Source organism: Chelonia mydas, chromosome 4 (assembly GCF_015237465.2).
Source record: "Chelonia mydas isolate rCheMyd1 chromosome 4, rCheMyd1.pri.v2, whole genome shotgun sequence".
Classification (NCBI taxonomy): Eukaryota; Metazoa; Chordata; order Testudines; family Cheloniidae; genus Chelonia; species Chelonia mydas.
In genome coordinates, this window is record NC_057852.1 from 53,477,242 (window position 1) to 53,503,801 (window position 26,560).

Below are 26,560 nucleotides of genomic sequence, written 5' to 3' on the forward strand. Positions count from 1 at the left end.
AAATTTAGTCCAGTTTATTTTATTATTTGAGCTCTTACTGAATTTTCCTATTAATTGTAATATTTCAGGGATTATATCATACTTTGTGACAATACAAATTGAACTACACCGTCATCATATAGCATTTTCTTATATTCTTTATCTAATTGTCATTCTTTTGACATTGCAATATTCCCCCTCCCCTGCCACCATGGTACCGGTACAGACCATATTGCCGAGTTAAGTAATATGAGACATAACAGACAGACTTTGATGAGTCCTTTTATTTACCGAGAATGCTTGTGATGGAAAGTCATTAGTAAATACCAAAACACATACAGTATTTTAGAAAAAACTAATCTAACCACGTGGAGCCTTAACCAAAACAGAATTCACCTAAACATAAAATTCTGCATCACCGAAATTCCTTTTCTGTATCAAAAGGGTAATGTTAACACTTGGCTTTGCTTTTGGTGATTGGTATTGATAGTGGTTAAACATTCTTATCTGTTACTAAAATATCTGTTTGGAAGGGATTAGCAGAGGGAGAATATATTCTTTGTGAATAGTTATTAAAAGCTATAAGATGATAATGAATGCAACTTTCAGTAACTCTCTCTTCTCAGCTACAGTATATCTGAAATCAAACATTTCTTTGTAACTTTACATTCATGTATAATGTTTTGTTAACATATTATTCTTCAAGGCATTATACTGAATTAACAAGTCACTGGGTCAAAGTCTATTCCTATTTATATTGGTATAAATCCAAACTCTGGTGCAACAGAACGAAATGTGGCCTCTTTGTTCAAGAGTGAAAGAATAAAACAGCTCTGTGTCTGAAGAGTTCCTGTTCCATTTTACAGCATTCCAGGTAAGTCTGTCAATGTTTTCAGAGTGGATGAGGCAGCTGTTGTTGTCTGGCTGAGATTGCCACTCTTATATATAGGATTCCTTATGAGTTCCAATTCTGCAAGAGTGTCTTCAGATCTAGAAGATAATTTTTCAAGGACTGTAATTGGGTTTTATGATCCCTAGACATTTATTGTTAAAGTGCTTCAGGCTCTCAGCATATGGAGATTCTTTGCTTTGCTGTTAGTATTGCCAGCTTGCAGAAATCTGTCTTAATAAAAATCTAGTGTGACATATTCCCTAATACGTAGGCAGGATATTTTGGGGCATGGAGTAATTATTATTTAAATTATTTCAGAAATGTTTTAAAATTTGTCCTAGACACTGTTGGTTTGAGGGCACTCCTGGAAAACATGCATCTGTGTTCCCATGTGCATTTTACGCTTTGACAGTGGTGGGATGTGATTTGTACATGCAGCTAGTTTTCAGGAGATACATTTGTCGAACCAGATCCCCTGAAGCTGAAATGGGGAGGTTTACATTAATTCTCCCTGTGCCAGTGAGGCCCTGGCACGCTAAGGTAGATTCACAATGAAGGAGGGCAGGCGGCAGCATGATTTCCATGGGGGAGGACATCTCTAAATCCCACTGGTAGAGATTACCAAGGGGATAAGATGAGTCAGCACTTTCTTTTCTGTCATAGCCTTGGCTGCTTCCTCACCGGTGCCACCCTTTTTCTGAACAGCCCTTGTCTCCTAAGGGCTCTCGCTGATGTCCAGGCTGAAGGCAGTTTGCGGTAGCTTTCCATTGACGCAGACTTTCTAACACCAGAGTCTTGGACCAGAGTTTACACTGTAATACAAATCTAGCCAACTACAGATAGCACATTTTAAAGAAAGAGGAGTATTACAGAGCATCTGTCTCCTGTCAGTGCAGGATTGTTCCCCAGAGAATATTCTCCAGTGCTTGTCCATTACTGTTTTTATATCACCACAGGCACTGACTTATTTTTCCCAGTGGGTACTCCACCCCAAGGCCCTGCCCCCACTCCGCACCTTCCCCCGAGGCCCTGTCTTTGCTCCACCCTCTCCCCTGAGGCCCTGCCCTCATTCCACCTCTTCCCGCATCCACTCCACCCCTCCCCTAAGTTCCCTTGCCCTCCCGCTGCTTGCTGCTCTCCACCCTCCCCAAGTGCCTCCTGCCAGCTGCCAAACATAAGCACTGCAACTATTAGAGCCATGTGGGTATTTAAAAAACCCTCAGAGTTCACTTAAGAATGACACTCATAGATTTCATAAAATATAAAGGAACTTTATTCATGTTTGGGCAGAAATAAGTTGAAGACCGCCTGTATGTTAGAGTGTGAGGGGGGTTCAATTAGCATCACACCAAACAGTATTAAACATCAGAAAGACAGATAAGTATAATAGTCCAAGAATAAAAGTGTATATAATCCTTGGGTGCCATGGTCATCTGATTAGCCACCATAACTCCCACATCTTTTTCAGTTTTCTAAGTTTTGCAGAATAAAATGATGGTCACAAACATACCCAGCTTACAGAGTTGTTGGGGTTTTGTTAACAGCATTGAAACTTGTCCTCGAAATCAGTCTACAGTAGTACAGTGTGGAAAGATTCCAGTGCAGTATCCATTAAATTCTAGCTATCTTTAGATCTTGCTGCTTTTCAGATTTGATTCCTCATTGTCACTGTGCCATGCATTACAAGCATAGTCCTGGGGTCTGGAAATGTAACACCTTTTTTGTAGGGCATTCTTACCACAGTTAAATTGTATAAACTCTTCAGGGGTAAGAATCTCTGTAAAGCAAGCTGAAAAATAAGTTTCTATTTTCTTTGGTTTCCACTTGCTCATGAGCTAAAATAATTCATACATTTTGTATTTTGGTTTTGTATTTTGCAGTGATTCCACACTGTTCAGCAGAGCTTGATTTTGCTTCCAAATTTCATCAGAAATGACACTGTACCCCCAAACTGAACCTTTTAAACATCCCCTCAGTGTGCAAGTCATTTTGTTTCCCCTCTACCCCTTCAAAATGCTCTTTGCCGTGTCAAACCTCTTATTGAATGCATCTAACTCCTTGTTCCCACTGTTTAAAAAATTGTCTGAGTAGCTGCTGAAGCAAACGCTCAGCTATTGCGACTGTCACTAAGGAATGAGAGTGACTAGTCACCTTCCTATCTCCTTATGTCCAGAGGAACATAGCTCAAAATATTTCCTTTTCTAGTTTTGCCAGTTCATTTGCTGGGTAAGTCCATTAACAGAGAAGCTCCTCTTATGAGGGGGTTAATTCAGGAGACTTTGCATTTTGATACTTAAGTTTCCCAAAAGACCTTCTGTCCTCCTGATTCATGCATGAGCGCCCCCCCCCCCCCCCCACACACACACCTTCCTACCTTTGCAAACACTTTGGGCATGAAATCACAAGGTAACGGTCTCTACTCTGACCAAATAGGTGGTTTTGGAAAGGAGAAAATGTTGTTTTGATAAAGAAGGCTCTTAACAAATGAAAATCATGAGTTAAATAGGACTCTAATTGGGAGGCCAAGCAAATTCTTGATATCCAGCACTGAATACAGCATGTCACTGTAGGGGAAAAAGACAGATACCATTCTTTTTTGTCAGAATGAAAACATAATTAACAGTGATGCCTATATAGCACTTTGAATATCTACAATGATGTGTGCTATGGATTTATAAGGTTAACTGCGAAAAACATATGATATGCGTAGTGTTACAGCACTATGGTTCATGGTCAGATAATGAACCGGGGCGTCATGACAGCCCGAATACTAATCCCAGTTTTTCTACTAATGGCTGGGTGTCCTGGTCAATTTACTTTGTTTTTATCTCAGCTTCTCATTGTATAATCTAGGTATAAGAAGTATTTAGCTGCCTCACAGGTATATGAAGAAGACTAATTAAACACAGGAGTGTTTTAAAGGTCATAATAATTTATAATGGCATTCTAATTTATTATTTTTGACCATTGGTTTTGCTTCACAATTATTCAGTCAATCTTACTTCAAATGTTTCTGCCTCCAGTCTTCTGTAATTACTTACCAATCTTTAGTAGTAATAGTGTTACTGAGTTGGCACCTGATCCTTAACACACATAGGAGTAATTTTACTTAGCAAGGTAGGTCCATTGTTAAACCATTACTTTCCTCTATTTTTAATTTCCTGTAGAACGGTACTAAAATGTTACCCTGCCATGTTGTATATCAATACTTTAGACTTCTCAGAGGTCTGAAATTTGACTTTTATCTGTGGACCTACTTAGCACAAGAAAGGAGAGGGCTTCCAGTAGTTGCTGTTCCCTGGTTTAGATTTTGGCTGGGCCACTGATAGTTATAAAGTTTAGTTTCTGATATTGTGAACCATGGTAAAACTGATTATAAGAAGGAAATATGTTGGAATCATAATCAAAGTGTTATGTATGTCCTATGTTATTTATTATTTGTACTATGTATTATTATTTGTATTTATTATTTGTATTATTTAAATTTGTATTATATATGTATTTGTATATGTATTTATTATTTGTATTATTTGTATGGTAGTGCCTAGGAGTCAATTAAAAATAGGAATCCATTGTGCTAGGTAGGGTCAGAGTCATCCCTTGGGTATGGCGAATCGGAGCGACCGCTCCGGGCCCCGCACTTCAGTGTGCATCTGTCGTGCAGGGCCAGGCGTCGACTTTTCAAAGTGCCGGGAGATGCTCGACCCCCAGCTCTGTCCCAGGCCCTCCCCCAACTCCACCCCTTCCCCCAAGTCCCCACCCTGCCCCACCTCTTCCTGCCCCTGCTCCACCCATGCCCCGCCAAGGTCCACCCCCTCCCACGAGCACGCGGTGTCCCTGCTCCTCCCCGCTCCCTCCCAGACTCCCTGAATGCTGTGAAACAGCTGTTTGCTGTGGGTGGGAGGTACAGGGAGGGAGAGGGGGAAGGTGCTGATCCGCAGGGCCGCTGGTGGTCAGGAAGCGCCGGGAGCGGGGGGGGGGCTGGGTGGGAGCTGATGGGGGGGCTGCTGGTGAGTGCTCAGCACCCACCATTTTTTCTCCATGGGTGCTCCAGCAGTGGCCCATACAGGCTGATTTGTCCTGGGCCCCACACCCTCCTAGGGATTAATGATAAGTCATGAGTAATTAGTATTGAGTAATGTATTAATATAGGACAGCTGTATTCATCACATTTTAATTGGTGAACAAATATTTTAGAAAGACCATATGAAAGAAGGGACATTTGGTAACCCAACAAAGAATAATTGCCAAGTTTCAGTCTGCACAAGAAATTCTGTTCTCCTCACAGAACAATTACTGTACCTTTCAGTTTCCACTCAGTGGTAAATACCTGGAAGCTGTGCTTAAAGTGACTTGTCTACCACCCATCATTTACATTTCATGTTTTCCATGTTCACTAGACTAGAAGAGACCCATTATGCACAAATTCACTAGCTCATTTTACACTTCCCTGTCCAAAAAGAGACAGAATCAGGCCAGATAAATATTGCTGGGCCCATCAACCGATTTATGCTTGTAGAAAGACATTATTTTCAATCACTCCGGCTTTTTGGGAACGGCAAAGGCAACACTTTACCTCCACTGGCGTTAGCACCAGAAAAAACATTTGTTCTTTGGAGTGTATAATGTGAAAAGGTAAGGTATTCCCTACCAGGCGAATGTAATCCATGTCAGATAGGGGAAGTGAACTGACACTGAAACTGTCCCTCACACCGATTCTCTCTAATTAGGTTGTGTTTGAGGACCACAACTAACAATGATTTATCTGTTTGTTTTAATTTGTGAGAAAAACAGTCCTCATGAAAGTGTGCACATGGTTCTGCCAGTGCCCCTCCTTTCTGACCTTTGAATAATTCAGCCCCAGACCTGTCCTGAGTCAGAGATTCAAATACTATGAGATGGCTAAACTAGAATACAGTATATAGGACATTTTTCAGATTTTATGATACCATATGTTACTCTCTATTTTAAAAGAATTAATTATATTTCAGTGCACAGGAGTATTCCTGGAAAGTTTCACAATGGGGAACTCTGAGCAGTATGTGACTCCACATGTGGTGAAAACAGAGCCTTTTAAACTCAGGTAAACGATACCCCAGGGTTTCTTGTGCTTGAATGCTTGTGTGTGTGTGTGTGTGTGTGTGTGTGTGTGTGTGTGAGTGAATTATATAAACTCTTTGTCAATGCACATCTTCACTTGTATTCACTTGAGCCAGAACTGATTACACTAGCACTTAGTGGTATAAGTCTCAGAAATGTTGAATGAGACATTTACTTTAGTAATACAGCAATCACACGGACTATACTGGGACTATGTTTAGTGATAAATGATGCAAACAGCAAAATATCCCTATGTTCTAATGAAAACAATTTCTGATGGTTTTTTTTTTAAGTTTACAAAATAGGGGCAAATACTCAGTGTGCAATGTATGATGGTTAATTTCTCTATTTCCCTTAGTGTTAATCAGCCATGTGGCCTGTGACAGATATCTCCAATAGCTGGTGATGGGACACTAGATGGGAAGGACTCTAAGTTACTACAGAGGGGCTTGTCCACATGCGCACTGTCTAACTGATCACCATATTTGGGGTCAGGAAGGAATTTTCCCCCAGGGAAAATTGGCAGAGAGCATGGGGCATTTTCACCTTTCTCTGCAGCATGGGGCACGGGTCACTTGCAGGTTATACCATTGTAAATGGTGGATTCTCTGTAATGAGAAGTCTTTAAATCATGATTTGAGGACTTTAGTAACTCAGCCAGGGATTAGGGGTCTCTTACAGGAGTGGGTAGGTGAGGTTAATGTGCAGGAGGTCAAAGTAGAAGATCATGATGGTCCCTTCTGACCTTAAAGTCTATGAATCTATGAGATATTTCAACCACATGCAGTATCTTTGGGACCCTCTGGTATTAAGTGTATAAATGGTTTATGTATTACAGCAGGCAGGATTGTTTGTAGCTCTGGGGGAGAGGGGGTTGCCACAGCTCTGACAGAAACTAAAAACATTAGATGAATCACTTTAGGTTGTAAACACCTCCAGAGGTACCATCCCCTGGGGACACGTACAGATATTGGTTCAAACTAGATTTTTTAGAGACCAACAAATAACTTTTTATGTGAAAAAGCCGAGTTTAAACAGACTCAGTGCCTTCTTTCTGATCCAGGAAATGGATGAGACCTTCTGTTCAAAGTCCCCAACCCTTGTGGAAGGGTTGGAAAGATGTTGGCCTACAAGGACCCCAAAAACCTACAGGTGACCTCTGGAAAGCTTTTAGCATGTGCATAGGAACTTTTATTGTTGTTATATGTTTTCTCTGTAATGCTTTTACCTTAAGAAAAAAATGTGCTGGCTTAGAAAGAGCTATATGATAAAAGGTAACTGCTGGCAATCCATAGCCCGCAGAGAGAAAGCAAAGCACAAGCTTGCTGGGGATATCAGGGTAGTGCAGAGGGACTGCAAGCCTAAGCCCCCGGTCTGAAGGGAGTGAGAAAGGAGAGTCTCCGTCCCAAGAAAAGTGACGTCTGGAAAGCCGAAAACCTTAAGTGGGTTCACTCAAGAGACCATGGAAGAGGATCAAAGGTGCGGTTAACCTTGGCCTATACATGGCCTATATATCAACACCGAAACAGAATAATGCTAATTTCCAATGACAATAAGATCTTTTACTGAAAAAAGATTTCAGATGGACAAAGAGTGAAATCCTGGCTCCATTGAAACCAACAGAAGTTTTGCCTTTGACTTCAATGGGGCCAGGATTTCACCCTGACTCTTTAAATATATTATTCAGTCTTCAACCTAAAACACTGAATCCCCCTCTCCTGCCCCCTCCACCACATCCTCTCATGCAGCCCACAATTACTTCATTTCAATCTTATCCTCTAAAGAATTTTCTCTGGGTGGTGATACCCTTGCCCCATCTCTATTATTCCTCCTCACGCTTCCTCTTATGGTAGATTTCCTTAGAATTGAATTGGGTTTGAACCAATTGAAAATTTACTTTAAACACCTAATTTAACAGAAGATGATATTCTTTGGATAGACTTTAAATAGAAATCTATGGCAGGGATACAATTCTCTGTTAAATTTCTTTGTCAGCTGGTCTAAACCAAAGACTGGTCCTGAGTCCTCCCCTAACCTTTCATCCCCCTGACCTTCCCTCACAAGATTTTCTTCTACACATATCTGTGGCTGTGGTCCTCTTCCTCTGGCTGGGCATGTAAATGTCTTACCTTACTTCTCTTGAGCAGTACTTAAAGAGGTGGAGATGGGCAGAGCCATCAAGGAGGGCAGGAAGGCACAGAATGATGGGTGACTTCAGATTGGATGGACCTGAGAATGGAGAAAAGAAAAATGATTCTGGGGGTGGATGAACATTTTTCTTAGTGGAAAAGAGCCAGTTCCCGTGGAGTTTTAGTGAGGTGGGAAATTAGTGAGGCCAAGAATGAATGTGTGTGTGTTTGTATAAAATTAATTTTTCTGATGTGCAAAGTGTTCTCATTTAAAACCCCTGTCAGAGATTTAGTACACTCATTTTGCACCTTACTTACCCTTTTCTCTGTCTTTCACATTTTTTCCTATAGTTAATTTCCTTTCCTCCAACTCTAACCTCCTTTGATTAAACCAAATCCAACTTTGAGTCAAACAAATTATGTTTTGTCCCCAGTCCAGCAACCTGATCTACCCACGCAGAGTCCCTCTGAAGTCACTGGTGTTCTGCAAGAGTGCAGGGGCCTGCTTGCAAGGATTAAATTGCAGGATCTGGACTTCAGACCATAAAGTTTGAATACTTGCTAGAATTAAACTTTGGAAATGATCCCTACTTCAGTTCAGTTATGTCTCATAAGCAGTAATGGCTAGTGGAGAGGTTTGGGGGGAGGGGAGAAAACAATAGACAAACAAACAACCCTGCTTCTAATATCACTAAGACACACAGTGAGATCAGCTGACACAAATTTTGCTAGAAGTCCACCTTCCTTGTTTTTCTGCTTTCTTTTAGGACAAGGAGAATGAGGAAGGCTGCTTAAAATCACAAATTAGAGGCTAAAATGTAAACGATTTAAAGAAGAAAACAATACTTTGAGTAGTATAGGAAAACTCTACAGGGAGCTGTGCTGGAAATTCCACCCTTTAATATAAACAGGGAAAAATTATGATGAATATAAATGATTGCTTTACCATCAGGATAAACAGCTGCAAGAACAGATAAAATAACTTGCAAATTTTCAAAGGATAAAACCTAGAAAAAAATTCCAGCTGCAGCAGGCAGGCACACTCTTGAAGAATGGGCTTGTACTTCAACTCCCAGTGCTTTAGTCACAGTCTGAGAGGGCTAGGGAGAGGCAGCCTCAGTTCCAGCAGCAGCTGCTGCTCTCTACTTTAGTTAATTCTAGAAATGTGACTCATGATGCAAACTATTGCAATTATTTACGTTAGACACATTTCATGTGCATGTGCATCTCTCTGACTGATGCTTTTTAAAAATCATAGAATCATAGAAGATTAGGGTTAGAAGAGACCTCAGGAGGTCCTCTAGTCCAATCCCCTGCTCAAAGCAGGACCAACACCAATTAAATCATCCCAGCCAGGGCTTTGTCAAGCCTGACCTTAAGAACCTCCAAGGATGGAGATTCTACCACCTCCATAGATAACCCATTCCAGTGCTTCACCACCCTCCTAGTGAAATAGTTTTTTCTAATATCCAACCTAGACCTCCTCCACTGCAACTTGAGACCATTGCTCCTTGTTCTATCTGCCACCACTGAGAACAGCCTAGCTCCATCCTCTTTGGAGCCCCCCTTCAGATAGTTGAAGGCTGCTATCAAATCCCGACCCCACCCTCCACACACACACACACTCTTCTCTTCTGCAAACTAAATAAGCCCAGTTCCCTCAGTTTCACCTCATAAGTCATGTGCCCTAGACCCCTAATCATTTTCATTGCCCTCCACTGAACTCTCTACAATTTGTCCACATCCTTTCTGTAGTGGGGGGCCCAAAACTGGACACAATACTCCAGATGTGGCCTCACCAGTGCCGAATAGAGGGGAATAATCACTTCCCTCGATCTGCTGGCAACGCTCCTACTAATGCAGCCCAATATGCTGTTACATTGGCATTTATTATCAAAATGTCTTTCCTTTATCATGTGTGGTTTTGGAAATCAATTATTACAAGGATGAGTTTTAAAAATAAAATCACATAAATAAGCTTCCCCCCAAATTCTTTTTTTTTTCAAAATTCTTATTTTGAAAATTAAAAACAAACAATTTTGACTAAAATATTTCACAGAAAGAATTGTGAAAAAAATCATAAAATGAAATGAGACTGCCACAGGGTCCACTCGCTGCTAGGATTGTAAATCCAAGCTGAAACTAAAGCTCACTCAGTATTTGCTGTTCATTTTATTGAAATGAAATCAGAAGTAAGTAGAGATCCTCTATGCTGAATGGGAAAGGGAGCATTCTGTACCAACTGATAGTTTTGGTATTATGATCTCTTTTCAAATCTACAAATTGGTATTGTTGCATGTTTGAATTCAATCACACTTTGAGATTGTCAAATAACAGGATCAAATGGAATTATTTAATCAAAGATTAGCAATCAGAGATTAGTACAGCACTATACAGAAAAAAATAGATACGATACCTTTGGTGTGAAGCAAAGTACTGGCCTCTGTGTTGCTCTTCTTTGCAACTGGTGGGATGCTGGCAGTGCGCAGTCCCCACCTGCTTTCCAAAACCTCTGTCCTTTTATGGGGTATGAGACGAAGAACCCACTTTTTGGAAGGAAAAAATACTTTTCCGTGATTAATTTCACCTTGAGTTATGGTTTAACATTTTTGTATTACCTCATTACTTATGGAATTTCCTTTATCACATCTTTCGGTTACATGACGAATAAGTCAGAGGGAATTCTAATCTGGTCATTATTACTGATAGCCGGGACAACCGGCAGTTGCCACTGAGTTAAAAACATCATTTAATGGATTTCCCATTTTATCATTTCAGAAAACATCTGCAATATCAATTTTTCATCAATCATCCACTCCTGCTTATATTTCTGTAGTTTGGGGAGGTCTCTTTCATGGACATCTGTTTTCCCACAGTCATGGAAGTGCCAGCCATAATGAAATATAGTCCCGTACTCAACCATATGAAATTCCTAAATATAGGTCACTCACAGGTTATAAACCAAGAATCTAGCCTTACTATTCAAACATGCTCTTTGCTAATGTCATAAAGATTTTGGGAGAATAGTTAATATTGAATGAATTTAATATACAAAGAGGAAAAGAGAATTAAAAGGGTTAATATTTACTAACAGGAACTTACCATAAATTTGCATGAGTATATTTATTACAATGTATTTGGACCATTTCTAGGACTCATCTATTAGGTATGCGGCACTTCTTTGCCAGCCATCCTTAGAAACAGAGTGGATATCAGCCCTCTGTAGGCTCAAAGGACCATGATGCCCTGGTAAACACAGACTGGTGTAAAATGGTACTTACTACTTTTTAGTCCCACTGGCCACAACTGAATTTTTTTAACTGTCTTTTCTAGTATTAATTTTTGCTCATAAACATATTGTAAGAAAGACTCACAATGAGACATTCAGTCAAATTTTGGGTTCAGATTAATGGTTTAAATGGGGATGGTCTTAATTTTTGAACCATTCAAACTCCAGTTTATTTATCTTATAAAGTAATTCAAACATATACAGCCAGATCTTAGCTGTGGCTATGCTAGTCTACGCTTCCTCTTGTGTAGGGAGAATGGTGGGGGTGTTCTGGAAGTAGGAGGGTAGTGCATTCTGATTACTGGCTTGTATAAGTGTCCCCAGAGAAGCCAGAATAAATGACCAGACTTGAGGTTGCTCTAAATTATGCCAAGGCAGCCATGGAAATGAAGATAGAACAAACAAGCCTTACAGACAACTTCCCTCCCTTCCTAACCTGCTTTCTTGCCTGCTCTGAGCAGACCTCTCGTGGCACTGATTATCTGGTACATAATCTCTATTAGTAGGCTTTTTAAACTATGGGCCAGATCTCATAGAGAAGTCAATAGAGCCACACTGATTTTCACCAGCTGAGAATCAGTCCCAATATCTTGTAAAACAAATTCTGCCCATCCTTTCCAATTACAAATAAGTAGGGTGACCATATTTCCCATTGCTGAATACGGGACACCCGGTAAAATTACTCGTATTCAAGAGAGGTCAATGGCAATCAATCAGAACTATGCAGTACAAACGTTTAAATTAACACTAAGTTAATTGAGCCCCTGTTAAAAAGAAATACTGCGTAGTTGGATTCTTTTTATTTACCTTCTTATCTTTAAGGCTTTAGGATTCACATGGGAAGAGGTGACACACGCACTCCCATACACCACTCTCACATGGGGGTGGGGGGTGATTGACCAACCCAACCCTCCTTGCCCAGCGCTCTCTGCTCTCCATTCCTGGCTGGGCCCCCAAGATGGACCAGCCTCTCCTGGTAACTGGCGCCACACCTTCCCAAGGCAATACGTGGGGCGGGGCACACAAGGTCACCCCCCCCACCCAGATTTAGGCCAGGGTTCACACCAGAATGTGGCCAGCAGCAGCCATTGGCACTGTACAGGAGGGAAGGGACAGGAGCTGCTTCCAGATGCAGGGGAGGGAAGGGGGTGGATGGGGACAGGACAAGGGATGACCTGGCCCGTATCTTTGCAGAGCTCAGCTCTCCCCGCCACCCACCTCCTCTGTGGCTGGAAGCAGCTTGTCCCTTCCTGCCTGCACAATGTCGAAAGGCAGCTAACACCTCCAGGCTGCAGCTGGCCACCGACATAAACCAGCCACCTCCTGTCCTCTGGCTACAGCATGGGCAGGAATGGGTTAAACCCTAAGGATGCATTGTGCATCAGGGCCCAGGGAACCTGACTGCAGGGGCTTCAGCAAACTGGGCCAGAGAGGTGGCTCAGCAGGGCAGGGTGCCTAGGGGACGGAGCAGCCCCACGCTCCCTGGGGACAGGACCCAGGGTGGGGGGTGGGTGGGTGAAGCGGATGCTAATCCCCTGCCTGGGCGGCTGCTGTGAAGCCTGCAGGGTCTGGGCATGAACAGGCTGGAAATCGCTCTCCCCTCTCGAGCTTAGCTGAGGGGCAAAGAGGCTTCCCCATGCCAGCGCTGTGCAGGGCTTTGGTATGTGCAGGACTCGGCTCCTCCTGGCCAGCGCCCCGGGCCGGAGGGTCTTGGGCTTTCCCAGGGTGCCGACCCAGCCCGAGACAGTGGGGGAAGGAAGGAGCCTGCTGACCAGACTGTTGGTGAGCTGAGCGCTCTGACCAGGGGCTGGTTTTCCACACAGCACTGGGAGCAGGACGTGCTCCGCCGGGGGGGGGGGGGGGGCAGGGGGAGGTGGAGAAGCAGTGGGGCTGGGCAGGAGGGCAAAGCAGGGAGAGGACAGCGAGAGAGGGAGCACATAAAGAGCTGATGGGTGGGCAGCAGAGGCAACATGTAACTGGCTGCTGCCTGGCACTTGTTCGCATTCACCAGCCACTGCAGCTCGCAGCCAATCCTGGCCGGAAATGGGATGGGGAGCAGGTCCCTGCTGGCCAAGAGCCGGCATGCAGCGGTGGCTGTGCTGGTGGACCAGCAGGGGGAGCGGCCGGCCCCGCATGCTAGGGCTTTGCCCTGCCACCAGTTTGCACACACACCCCCATTGTCGGCCACTAGACCTCCCCACTCACTGCTGGTGAGCAGACGGATGGAGACAGGGATCCAGCCAGCAGCAGGATCCACCAGTACTGATGTTGGGGGGGGGGGAGGGGGTGGGAGAGGAGGGACAGAAAATATGGGACAATTTGCCCGTTTTTAAGAAAAAGTCAGGACACATGCAGGAGAGCTTAAATATGGGACTGTCCCTTTAAAAACGGGATGTCTGGTCACCCTACAATAAGTTATTTGTCAATCCAAATTAGTTATACCTCTCTCAGTGTTATTTGTTGGTATTAGATATTTCCATAGTAACTGATACATGTTTGCTGAGGGTTTTTGCTTCTTGTTTAACAGAATCCTTCCGAATAGGAAAACAACTATTCCCTCAAAGGAGATCAGAAAGCATTAGATATGAGGGTCAGAAGTTCATGAGTAAGTGCATTGATTTTATTTTTAAGAGAACACTTCTACTGTCTTTTAGAAAATTAATGCATTAGGAGGGAAAAATAAACATCTGAATAACAAATACTTTTTCTTTGCTGATTCACACAAAAGCTGATCCACTCAAAAACAGAAGTTAAGTTCGCTATATGGTCTACTGTACATGACAGTTATCTACTACGATTTGTACTTCTACAGTATGTTATGATGAAGACTGTTTAATCACAGCAGTTTTTTGGGTTGTCATGGTGAAAAGGGGTAATAGCAATGAAAATATAGAGTTGTGGTGTTTGTTTTTTTTTAAAGTCCAATGTTTCAGGGATTGTATATCCCAAATAATTTTCACATACCAACTCAGTGCAAATAGTGTAACTTAAATGCTGCAAGAAGTAACCTTTACCTCCAAAAATCTACCAAATTTTTTCTTCGTATGCATTCCCAGTGCATCTCATCTTCCTTGTGTCTTTCTTCTAATTGTAAAGTCTTACAGAAATGTGTGCCTTCCAAATAGCAAATTGTATTTTCAGAGCTTAATAATAATAGAATTGTGATAACAAGTGAATAGATCTGAACGTGGTAGATGTGGCCTTGGTAAACCTGATTTAACTCTTTCTAAAGGACTTTATTTCTTTAACTTTTAGAGCAGGGTGAACCTTAATACCCCTAGAGGAATTACAGTTTTCACTGGGGGCTCACTGTTCTGGTCCCCTAATGGTGTGCCTCAGCAATCGCTTCAAATTACCCTCTAACGTAGACCTGGGTCTGATTGAACACCTTAAGAGAAACTGGTTCTTTAACCACACACATGCATTCAAAAATCTTTCAAAACTGAGAAAAAGATACATTTTAAAAATGTAATGTGAAAATCTCAGAAGCCATGACACTTGTGAAAGCTGCAACAAAAAAAGACTGTTTTGATTATATTTGTTTCAAGTATGTGACTGTTGGTTCAGAAAGTTCTATTAACTCACTGGAGGGAGCAGCTGCTTAACCTATTAGCAAGGATTTCATTAAACATTTAAAAAAAAAACCCACTATAATAAGTGTAACACTGGATTCATCTGTCTTGCCAGCAGTTGCTGTTCTGGCCAGGAAACAATGAGAGACTAGAAATTAATACTGTTTTTCCCTTGTCCTGCTTAGCTGCTGGAAGCTATGTCTGAGTATTGCGACTGACATAGACAGCTGACATTAGCTACCATAGATCTGAGAAGCTCATCTGACAATGATAATGAACAGGAAAAGTACTTCAAGATTGCTTACCCCCCTGCCGGTTTCATTTTTCTTGCTCAGGATTACTTTCATGCTTTTCCATCTGTTCCCCAACCTGTTCTGTCTTGCACAAAAATAGTAGTCAAGGGCCTAAAACAAAACATAAATGAAATCCTGCCCCTGTTAAACACCACTGCAATTCAAGACACATTGCCTTCCTGTTATCAGTGCCCATTTCAGCTAACTGAGCCCCTCAGTTTTGCAACAGAGACTCCATAGTTAAGCTTGCACTGAAATTTGCACATAAAGCAGGGGTTATATATATCTGTTGCATATGAATCATATTTGTGTCCTCCCCAAATTTGCAGAACATACTTTGAGTACAGAATGAATTTTCTGAAAAACTTCAACTGAATCTGGAGCACCCATTTTGAAATAACCCCAAACATGTTTGGTTTAGTTTTTGATGATGCTATCCATACTTCAGATTCCCTTGGAAAATAGCTTCCTGATTTTTGAGATCTGAAAATGCTACTTTTTCAGGTATTATTTAATTTGCCCTTGTAGTGATGAATGTTTCTATCCACATCATGATCAAAAACATTTAAACAATTGATATGTCTAATCAAATAGATTTTAGAGCATCCCAGCTTTCACTTACACAGAAAAATAATTTATAGCCCTCATGGTGGTAAAGACTACCTTGATCTGAGTATGAACTAATGCAGTGTTGTTTTCCTACATGTGAAAATAACCTGAGATATAGAATCATAGAACTGGAAGGGACCTTGAGAGGTCATCTAGTCCAGTCCCCACCTGCATTCATGGCAGGACTAAGTATTATCTAGACCATTCCTGACAAGTGTTTGTCTGACCTGCTCTCAAAAATCTCCAATGATGGAGATTCCACAGCCTTCCTAGGCAATTTATTCCAGTGCTTAACCATCCTGACATACCCCATTCGTCTGAATTTTTACTGATTATGTATTTTTAAACAGAAATCTAAACACCATGGATGAAATCCTGACTCCATCAAAATCAATGCCCAAACTCCCATTGCTTTCAATTAGGCTAGGATTTCCCCCCAAACTCCTATTTCATTCTTTCTCTTGGGTTAAATTAAATTTCCTCTGGATGTTAATATTGTGTTTAGGTGAAATGGACTATGTCAAACTGAATATGATACCCCAGATATATCTGAAAATTAACAATCTGGAGAGAGACATTGCAACAAGTGAAGGATATTGTGAAACTGGCAGGAAAGCCTGATCCCCAAAGGAATGCGGAAATACACATTCAATATTATGATTAGTTAAAAAACAAGGAAACAATCTAGTGAGGTAACCACTCAAACATTTTGCAAGAGGGTTATTAATGACAATTCAACGTTTAATGCTCAGTCATTTCAACAATTTCCTTCTTATCAGTTCCCAAAGATTCGTCAAACTTAACTTTAGCCATGTTACTTTTGCCTTATGTTAAAAATGCCATCCCTGTGCCCCAGCATACACTTCTGGATCCCTCACTGAGAATAAAAATGTATTAAAAACCATTGGACAAGGTAATAATAGTTTCATTAGATATCAATGGCCTTGCTACCAGCCTCAATTTTGTGAAAAGATTATTGGCACCATGACACTGATTAGAAAAATCTCAGTAGGAATTACGTGCAAATAAATTGCACGTAGAGTTGGCACTGATAATGTTAAGGAAAACAAAGTGGTTTATTTTTTATTTTTCAGTCCTTTTATTTACAAATACAAGGATGAAGTAATTGAGTGTACTCATAAATATGATACCATAAGCCCCATTATTCAAATTTCATCAATCAATCCTCAGAAAGAGTTAATACACAATAGGTGAATGTAAATCTATTGTCAGGTTTTGTTATATGTGAAATTCTCTTCTTTTTGGATGGATTCAGCTCCTGATTTAATCTGTCAAACAATTTTCAATTTAAAATTCCAACTGGAATAGCCACATACACATTTCTGGCATGTAGCGATCAATGTAGCTAATAGAGCATTACTTGATGATCTATAAGGAAAGCCTATATAGTCCTACACTCACTACTGCATGCTTTGCGTTGTCAGTGTCAGCTCCTATAAAGGAATCTTACTATTAGACACTTCACATGGAGTTAGCATTTTGTAGAGACCAGGATATAGGCTCATGGACAACCTCCAGTCAGGGGGGCTGGAACAATTTGTATAGTGGGGATGCTGGGAGCCATTGAACCAAACTGTAAATCCCGTATACGATGGAAATCACTTCAAGCCAGGGGGCGCGGCAGCACCTCCAACACCTATGCCTCCACAATGATTTTTTATGCACCATTGTCAGCTAGTGCTAGAATCCCTGGCTTACTGCATAGTGACCTGTTGCCACCAACAGAGAAAAACAACACAGGGTGGGACCTAATCTCTTTTGAGATTCAGAGATGCTTAAAATCATAAGGGAACAGCAAAGCATCCATGACAGTAACACAAAATGAAAATAAAATCTTCAGTGAACCTTCTCTTTTCACTTTTTGACAGGGACACAACTTGAAGGGAATGCTAGTGTAGGCTATTCTCTTCCAGAGAAATTATTTGTGTGACATTCCTTTTCCGGTTGTCAGCTTCCCGTGCGTCAGATTTAGTCCTGCACATAGTGCTGTAGCATAGAGAAAACACAGACTGCACGTTGTTACCTGTGATAGGGAAAGCCTTGCTAACTTTAATGTCCCTTTGAAAGAGCCGTCACCAAATTTGGTGAAAATTTCTAAACTATTTAGCAGTCCCATTGACAAGGTGTTTACGTTAAAACATGCCCTTTTGTATGTATCCGCTGAACTCCCAACTTCTTACAGGGAAAAAAATTATTTAAAGAAAAAAAACCTGAACATTTTAAGCTGGACACTTATTTCCTTTCCTTTTATTGAATCTAAGTAGGACCCATTTTTGTTATAGCCTAGATATTATTCCTGATTCTGTGAGGCTGCATATCAGTGCTTGTGACATCACTAATGAAATTGTGCAAGGAAAAGAGGCTGGTTATTAAATGGGAATATTTTATTCACAAACCAAAGTCCCAGTCTTGCAATCTGATTTATGCAGGTAGACCTTAACACCAACACGGAATCCATTTGACATCAATGGGACTTCATACAGATGCAAGGGCTTGTTCATGTAGATTTGATAGCAGAAGGGATTCCCTGTGATAGAATGAAAAAAAAACAACCCAAACAACTTATTCCTGGGATTAAAACGCTGCTTGGTTTGCATCTTTGAATGAAAAAAATCTGGAAAATATTGTATTTAACCCTAATGAATAATAAAAGTTGAAATGAACTATTATTTATATTAGTAGAAATAGGATTCTATCTTTTGAATTGCTTTTTTTCTTTTAAATTAAGAGCTAAACCTTTTTTAAAATGAAAAATCCATGGATTTAACTGAATTCTTCTTTAGACTATACACTGTAGTTTGGTATGACTATTTCACTGAACTGAGGGTGAAAATAATGTTATTAAATTAGCGATAATCTACTTTGTCTGGGAAACATAGGACACCATAGTCCAGAAATGAAAGCAACTGGTACATGCCAGAGATAATTGCAATAGACTGTTCCAGTTTTCTTTATGTAATTAGTCATTTTGGAGCCTACATCAACATTTAAGTAGTATACACACACACTACGTCTTCAGTAATATATTTAGTTTTCATTGTAATTAGAAAAAAATAGCCCAGCCCACATAAACTTTAGAAGATTGGACCCTGGATATAATCAAATGTCTGAAGCACAAGTTGAAAGATCCTTCTGCCACTCTATCCCATTCCCAGGAGAACAGATTAGGAAGCAGAAGTTGAACACTTGTACACTAAATATGAAATGAAATAACATTGATATAGCTTGAAAACTGTCCTCATTGGTTTTTGAAACCCTGCATGGATTTGATTCAGGCTACCTTCCGAATCTTGTTCCTTTCAATTCTGCTTCCCACTCCTTCTGTTGGATACCACTGGCTGCTCCTGTTTCACTTACTACAATTTTACATAGTTGGAACAAGAACCTTCCCCTCTGCAGCTTCCGCCATCTGAACGGCTTTCCTAGATCAGTTCAGCTCAGTGGCCATTTTTTGTATCTCTGAAAACATATTTCTTTCATTTCCCACACCTTCATTTCCTTTTGTCTGTCATTATTCATGAGTATAGTAGAACCACAGAGTTATGAACACCAGAGTTACGAACTAACCAGTCAGCCACCTCATTTGGAACTGGAAGTACACAATCAGGCAGCAGCAGAGACCAAAAAAAAAAAAAAAAGCAAATACAGTTCACTACTGTGTTAAACGTAAACTACTAACAAAAATAAAGGGAAAACAGCATTTTTCTTCTGCATAGTAAAGTTTGCAAGCTGTATTAAGTAAATGTTCAGTCGTAAACTTTTGAAAGAACAACCGTAACATTTTGTTCAGAGTTACGAACAACCTCTAGTCCCAAGGCATTCGTAACTCGGAGGCTCTACTATAATTAATTCCACGGGGTGAAATCCCAGCCTCACTGAAGTCAACAGGAGTTTTGCCATTGACTTCAGTGGAGTCAAGATTTCACCCTGTAATCCTTATATAACAGTGTGTATTATTTTCGTATAGGTTTCAGAGTAGCAGTCGTGTTAGTCTGTATTCACAAAAGAAAAGGAGTACTTGTGGCACCTTAGAGACTAACAAATTTATTTGTTAGTCTCTAAGGTGCCACAAGTACTCCTTTTCTTTTTGTATATTGCATGAGACACCTCCATGTTTTGGAGAGGAGAATAAAGCAAAGAGTTTTGGATATCTACTTACCAAATATTAGTCCTAATCGTGATTAAATGTTTCCTAATAAGTCACCGAGGGAGAAAAAGGTGAAAAATTATTAATCTGACTGGAATTCTGTGAAGTATCTGAGAAGCTGAAATCCAGGGTCAGGCAGCTGTCTTCTAGAACAGGTTGGCTGATATTTTGTCACCCACATTACTAGACATCTCTATTGCACAAGTGTAATTTGTCAAGTCATGTGTGAAAAGCCAAAGAAGTCTGAGCACTTAAAAATTGGACAGTAACAGACAGCAAATCCCAGCGATGATTGAACCTGGTGATATTCTAAACAAAAAGGGCTCTCAGCTGTGCTTGTAGCTGTTTCCATCACAGACACTGTAGGCTTCAGAGCGACGTTGAGTTATTGTGTAAGCTGGTTGAGTTTTTGTGAGGATGGTTGTGTTGATTTGTGTGTAGGATGTGTCACGCTGTCTCGAGTGGCTCACAACTGTGAGTGCCAATCTCAGGTCAGACTGTCAGAAAACAGGGCAGAGACCCCAAACAGGGGGTGTACTCTATAGTTAGATTTCACCAAGTCAGTAATAAATGTTCACTCCTGGATCACTATACCGATCTTACCATGGAGTCACAGACAGTCCCCTTGGGCACTCCAGCCTATCTTGCCACCCAGACAAGATGAATTTAGTGATAATGGTCACATAAACCAAAAATCACATCAAATCAGGTTACTCCCAATCCCAAAGGTTCAGTCACTTACCCAAATCAATTGGTATTCAGGATCTCACATCAAAGACAATACTGGCAGACAGTTCTCTAGTAAACTAACTAAAGATTTATTAGCTAAGAAACAGAAATGAGAGTTATTGAGGGGTTAAAGGAGGTACAATACATTAGCAGGTGAGTCAAAAGCTGGTAAATCCAAAATAATAGCAGAGATGTAGTAATCTGCCAGTTTCCCAAAAGTCTTTTCAGGGCTACCTAGCATAACTCTGGGGATCTCTGGGGATAACTGTCTGTGTCCAATGTCACTTCTCAGCACAACCCTTGCTGCTGGGTTACTGGGATGGCTTTTGGAGTCCCTCTCTTCCACTGAGGAATCTCTCCCCACCAAAGCCCACCAAGTCTCCCTCTGTGGGGAACTGCTGGGGGTTGGGATACCAAGCTGAGCTCCCTTCAGACTCTTCTGGTTCCCTCCTCAGAGCTCTCCTAACCCTTGTTCAGTTAGCCCTGCTCTCCAGGCCAGTCTAGCCAGGCCTTCCGTCTGACGCCCTATGATGGCCCCGCCCCATGCCCAGATCTCCCTTTCTTGAGATCCATTCTCCAACTGTCAGTTGGATCATCCCTAGAGGCTCCACCCCCTCTGGCGATGTCACTGCTAGTGACATCACCAGCCTCAGCAGTTCCTTCACAGTGGTGACTGTGGGTATTTGGGTTAAGTATATGCTGGTTGGGTTGTTGTGTGGGTGGTAACTGTGGCGGTTGGGCCAAGTAATCAATTTCATTGATCTGATCAATCTCACTCATACACCCGATAAAACTGTTGCATACAAATTAGTTGCAGAGTAAGGGTGGTGATTAGTTGGAGTTCTCACAGTGGTGTAGGACTCTTGGCATGGCATAGATATATGTTGTGCTCTTGCGTGGGTGTAATTCATAAAATGAAAAGAGCTAAGAACTTAAAAATTGAATGGTAACAGACCTTGTGTCCCAGTGATGATTGAACCTGGTGATATTCTAAATGAAAGAACTCTCAACCATGCTTGTAGCTGTTTCCATCACTTCCCACTGGCTCAGACATTCTCGGTTTCAGACTGACCCAGACACAGTGACAATCCTGGAATCTTGTTATAGCACATTTACATCTTTAGCTCACAGAACCACAGTTTCCCTTCTCTTCCAAACAACAAAGACTGGAGGTTTTGTCTCTCTCTCAGCTCAACATATTGTAAACACAGACTTCTTAAAAACCCTAGTGAAAATAGGTGCTAAGAGATTTGAAAAGTAATCGGTCTATTAAGCCATTATAACCAAACTGGATTAATCTCTTCCAAGACGATACATGATAACATTCTCAGAGCAATTAATAAAATTGATTTTTGAAATCAATCAGATAATCCCAATGTCCATCACAGAGCTTGCTGTAGGAAAAGAAGAATGGATAAAGTTCATACGTGTGGTTTTACTTAAAATGAGCCTGGGGAGTGAATTTGTAAACTGGATTCAAACAATGTTGAAATACTCATAATCAATGAATAGGAGAAAGGGATTTTATCAAAATCTTTCTCCTTTTCGTTTGCTTCAACCCCTAAGGCTGTTGCTACTCAAACGCTTAATTTTTATGTTGTGATCAAAAGCAGTGCCTTGTAGGCCCACCACAGTATTCTGCACCTCTTGCTTCCAGATGATGTGTTGTTATATAGCAGGGATATTAACTGATACCTGCTTTTGTTAGCTACTGTTAATGGCTTTGGATTTAATCATAGAAAGAAGCAGCTTTGTTTCTCTAGCACATAGCAGTGTGTCAGTGTTTAAAACCTCTTTCCCCTTATTTATTAATCTCCTTGAATGATTTGTGGTAGAACCAAACCTGAAGTAGCATTGCTCCCTTGGAAACATCTCACAGACATTTCTGACCTAAAAGGCTGTGTCCCAGTGGTTCCAGGCCTCTATTTCCACCATGGCTAATAATGAGACTTTTAAAAGCTGTTCTTTCTCCAGAATTGCAAGATGTAATTTTACTTTTGTGTACACCAATTTATATTTAAATATTCACACACAAGACTTCGTTAACTTTCCTCTGTCCTGTACCTCAGCTTACCTCTCTGCTGGGGTACAGACCAAAGTTTCGCCTTTCCCGGATATACACATACACACAGATATTTATATTCCACAGAGTGAACTCTCAGAGAACAAAAGCGACAGCAAACCTCTAAAGAAAAATATTTACTAAATCTCTCTCTCTAACTGCGTAACAGTTTACTTATAACCCACGAAACAATGGTGAATATTGTCAACAACGACTTTTTAAAGATAACCCTTGGGGGTTTTCCCGCAAGTTACTACCATGAGTTCAAATGCAAATACAATTATCCACATACACATGCATACACTTCCCTAGGCCTTTTCTCTGGGATGATTTACCCTTCTCGTGAGGGCACGGCTACACTAGAGTTTCCAGCAGCTCAGCTGCACTGATGCAGCAGCACCACTGTAAGCTCTCTGACGTAGCCGCTCTAAGCCAAGAGGAGAGAGCTCTCCCATCAGCTTAACTATTCCAGGCCCCACAAGCAGCAGTAGCTATGTTGGCGGAAGACACTCTCTCACCCACATAGCGCTGTCCACACCAGTGCTTATGTCCATGTAACTTGTGTCACACAGGGAGGTGTTTTATTCACACCCCTGAGCGGCATTAGTTATGCCGATATAAGCTGTAATGTGGACATAGCCTCAGTCTCTGTGGAATGGTTTCCAAACCCTCTGTAGGGCAAGCCAGCCCCTTAAAGTTGGGAAACAAATGTTAGTTCCGCAGTCCCATTCAAACTCCCCTGGAGTCTTTGCAGCATCAGTTTGCAGCAAATTTTAGTGCACCCCTCCTTCTCTAGTGGGACAAGGCGACCTGCAGTCTGTTCCACTGCTGAGTTCTTCAGTCTGGCTCCCACTCCTTTTATTTATACACTCCTCCCCATCCCCCTGAGTTCCCATTGATTTTTCTCTGAGACAGTGGCTCGGGTGTTTCCTGACTGGCTGCTTGCCCACAATGGAAATTACCTAAGTAGTTTCAAACAGCTAATGAGCATGCCTAGTACCGACCATCCCAATTTCTGGAGGATTCTGGCCCATTTAGCAGAGTCATCACCCTGGTTCCAGGAAGTCTGCAGGCACACAAAGTACTCCAAAATGAAACAAATAAAATGATTTATCTTCACCGGTTTCTTCACTTATTTACCCTGCTAAATACACACTCCAAGCATGTGGCTTATACTTACACTTTACAAATAGAAAACAGGCTGGAATCTATCTACCATAGGTACTTACAAGACCACCATCACCGTAACATCTGTGCATTGATGGATTTATATTCACAACACACCTGTGAGGTAGGGAAGTATTATTATCATTCCCATTTTACAGATGGGAACTCAGGCACAGAGAAGCTAAATGATTTGTACAGGGTCACACAAGAAGTTTATGGTAGAGGAGGGAATTGAACCTGGGTCTCCCAAGTCCTAGGCTAACACCATCACCACTGGAAAAAGCAATGGCGTGGTGGTGGAAGGGGGCAACAGCAATGGAAGCACTGATTAATTGGACAATAGACAGTTAAGTGATTCCCAAGTTCGGCAAGAACTATGACCTGAGAAGGTATGTTAATGAGTGAAGGCTCTCCTCTGCAGACTTCAGGAAGCCTTTCTAAGGTAGGAGACAAGCTGTGGGAGCAGGTGTTTCCTAATAGCTCAGCTAGTGCAGCACTAAATCACTTACCTGAGTGAACTGTGAAACAGTCCTTTTGTCAACAGAATGCGTTCTCCATCAGATTGCCATAGGTGACTATTCTGCAAAAATACGTTGTACAACCCATATTTGATGCCAAATCAATTTTAAGCCAAGATATTTGTGGTAAAAAGACATTGTGACAAATCAACTTGACAAAATATTATTAAATGATAAACATTGTAGTGTAAATAGATGTGGTTGTGACTAATAGTGTTCACACAACAACAGACATAAAAAGGTTTTTCCACCTTCCTCCTGGCCAATGAGGTTTCCGCCAAGGCAATGCCCGGAGTAGCTGCCCTGATTTTCAACCCAGGATCAGATCAACAGATTCTGGTGCACAGGATTATGCAGCAAAGTAATGCAGCTGTCACTGTCCCTCCTGAAGTGGTTGTACTTCACATTTTTATAACACTTTATATATTGAAAGCAATATAAAGGAAATAACTAGTTAATCCTCAAACCACGCCTCTAAGTATTATCTTCCTTTTAGAGAGGGGGAAACTGACACAGAAAGATGTAGTGATTTGCACAGAGGCAGAGCCAGGATTAGAATTGGAGATCACCTGACTGCCTGTGCTTGTTCCTATAAACCACACTTTCATAGTTACACTGAACTTCCCTAGGGAGACAGGGTGGCTTTGTAAAATTGGGTCTATCTGCATAGCTGAATCAGCCCAGGGTCAAATTCTGTCAACTGTTTAATCTTCCGGTACAACACTCCCTATCAGCTCCAGTTCACATATGAGCTGTTTCTTAGGAGGGAGATACAGATAGTCCCAGCAGCATGGAATCTGTTAAATAAATAGAAAAAAAATAAAATTCAGGCCATTTTGAATGGCTCAGTTCCCCAAACAAGAAAAAATTGTAAAAAAAATAAAATAAAATAATCATCCAAATTAGAGATTAAAAGGGAGGAGTGTTTATAAAGTGATTGTGAACCTCAGTTTTGCAGAGATAAACTGAACAGGCTGTTGTCACTGCAATCAGTTATGTTTTAAAGCACAGGATACACGTTATATTGTATCTTTTAATTCCATTTCACAGCCAAATCTTAGTTTCTCAGTGAGGAAGAAACGTAGCATTAATCAGTCTATTTATTTTTTTCAATCAAATTTTAGACAACCTTTATTGCCTCCCTCCCCCCTTCAAACTTTGAAACAGCTTCCTACCCTCGGAAAAATTGCATAGGCTTTGTAGTAGTCAGCCTGAAGTTTCCAAAGTCCCTAGAACTAATTCTCTTCTGACTTACACCTATTTTACATCAGTGCAACTCTATTCACATCAGGTCTTGTGGGTTCATCTGATTTTAAACTTTCATTGTTGTTAATATTCATAGCTGAGAACTTTAAAACTAGTGTTTCTTCAAATGTGACCTTTTAAAAAATAGATCTTACAGAGACTTAAAAATCAAGCCGAAGCATGAAGACTCTCTCGATTTCATATATGGTCCATGTGTAATATATGCTATTTATTTGTCAGATAATCTATCAGATGTCCACATTGTAGGTCATGTATATAATTGACAGAGCTAAGGTTCAACTTTTAAGTCTGCATTTCCTAACTGTTGTGTGTTTTGAGCTCTGAACCTCAGTGTTGCAGTAATATTATTATTTTACACGTTTTTGAATTTGGTGCTATTTTTACGTTCCATTATTTTCTGTTATGCCTGTGGTTTGTATTCAACTCCTTATAATGAAAATTGACTATGCTACACTACTGTACAGTGTACAGAGATTCTTTTCTGGTGAATTCCTGGTTGCCGTGAAACAATTCAGAGGGGGATCATTTCCTGTGTCAGCAAAAGAAAACTTTTCCCCTGGCTTGGATGTGAAACATTAGAAACCCATAACAGATGCGACACTGCAGTGACTAAGCTCATACACACGCATTTTTTATCATGTCTTTTGTTTTTATGATGCAAGTATGAATTTTTTTCTGGATTAGTAATTGGAGGATGAAACAGATGTTGAAGGTTTAATTTAAAGTGATGTGTGCATTATAATGTGCAGTATGTTGCCTGGTGATATTTGACTAGCTCTAATAGGTT

General features: G+C 41.0%; 1 protein-coding gene across 2 annotated transcripts; it reads right to left on the bottom strand.

Moving 5' to 3' along the window:
- Nucleotides 1-282: 282 nt before the first annotated feature.
- On the bottom strand, nucleotides 283-18,722 carry LOC122465646. Of its 2 annotated transcripts, none has more exons than XM_043545785.1 (5): nucleotides 18,281-18,722; nucleotides 15,267-15,365; nucleotides 10,517-10,646; nucleotides 8,101-8,200; nucleotides 283-969 (listed from the first exon to the last, which is right to left on the bottom strand). In XM_043545785.1, exons 1-5 carry the CDS (start codon nucleotides 18,479-18,481, stop codon nucleotides 840-842), a joined length of 660 nt encoding a protein of 219 aa, XP_043401720.1. In that variant the 5' UTR covers nucleotides 18,482-18,722; the 3' UTR covers nucleotides 283-839. The 2 variants fall into 2 exon arrangements, with proteins under 2 accessions (XP_043401720.1, XP_043401721.1); XM_043545786.1 differs by lacking the exon at nucleotides 283-969 and adding an exon at nucleotides 2,162-2,660 and having other exon boundaries at nucleotides 18,281-18,718.
- Nucleotides 18,723-26,560: the final 7,838 nt, after the last annotated feature.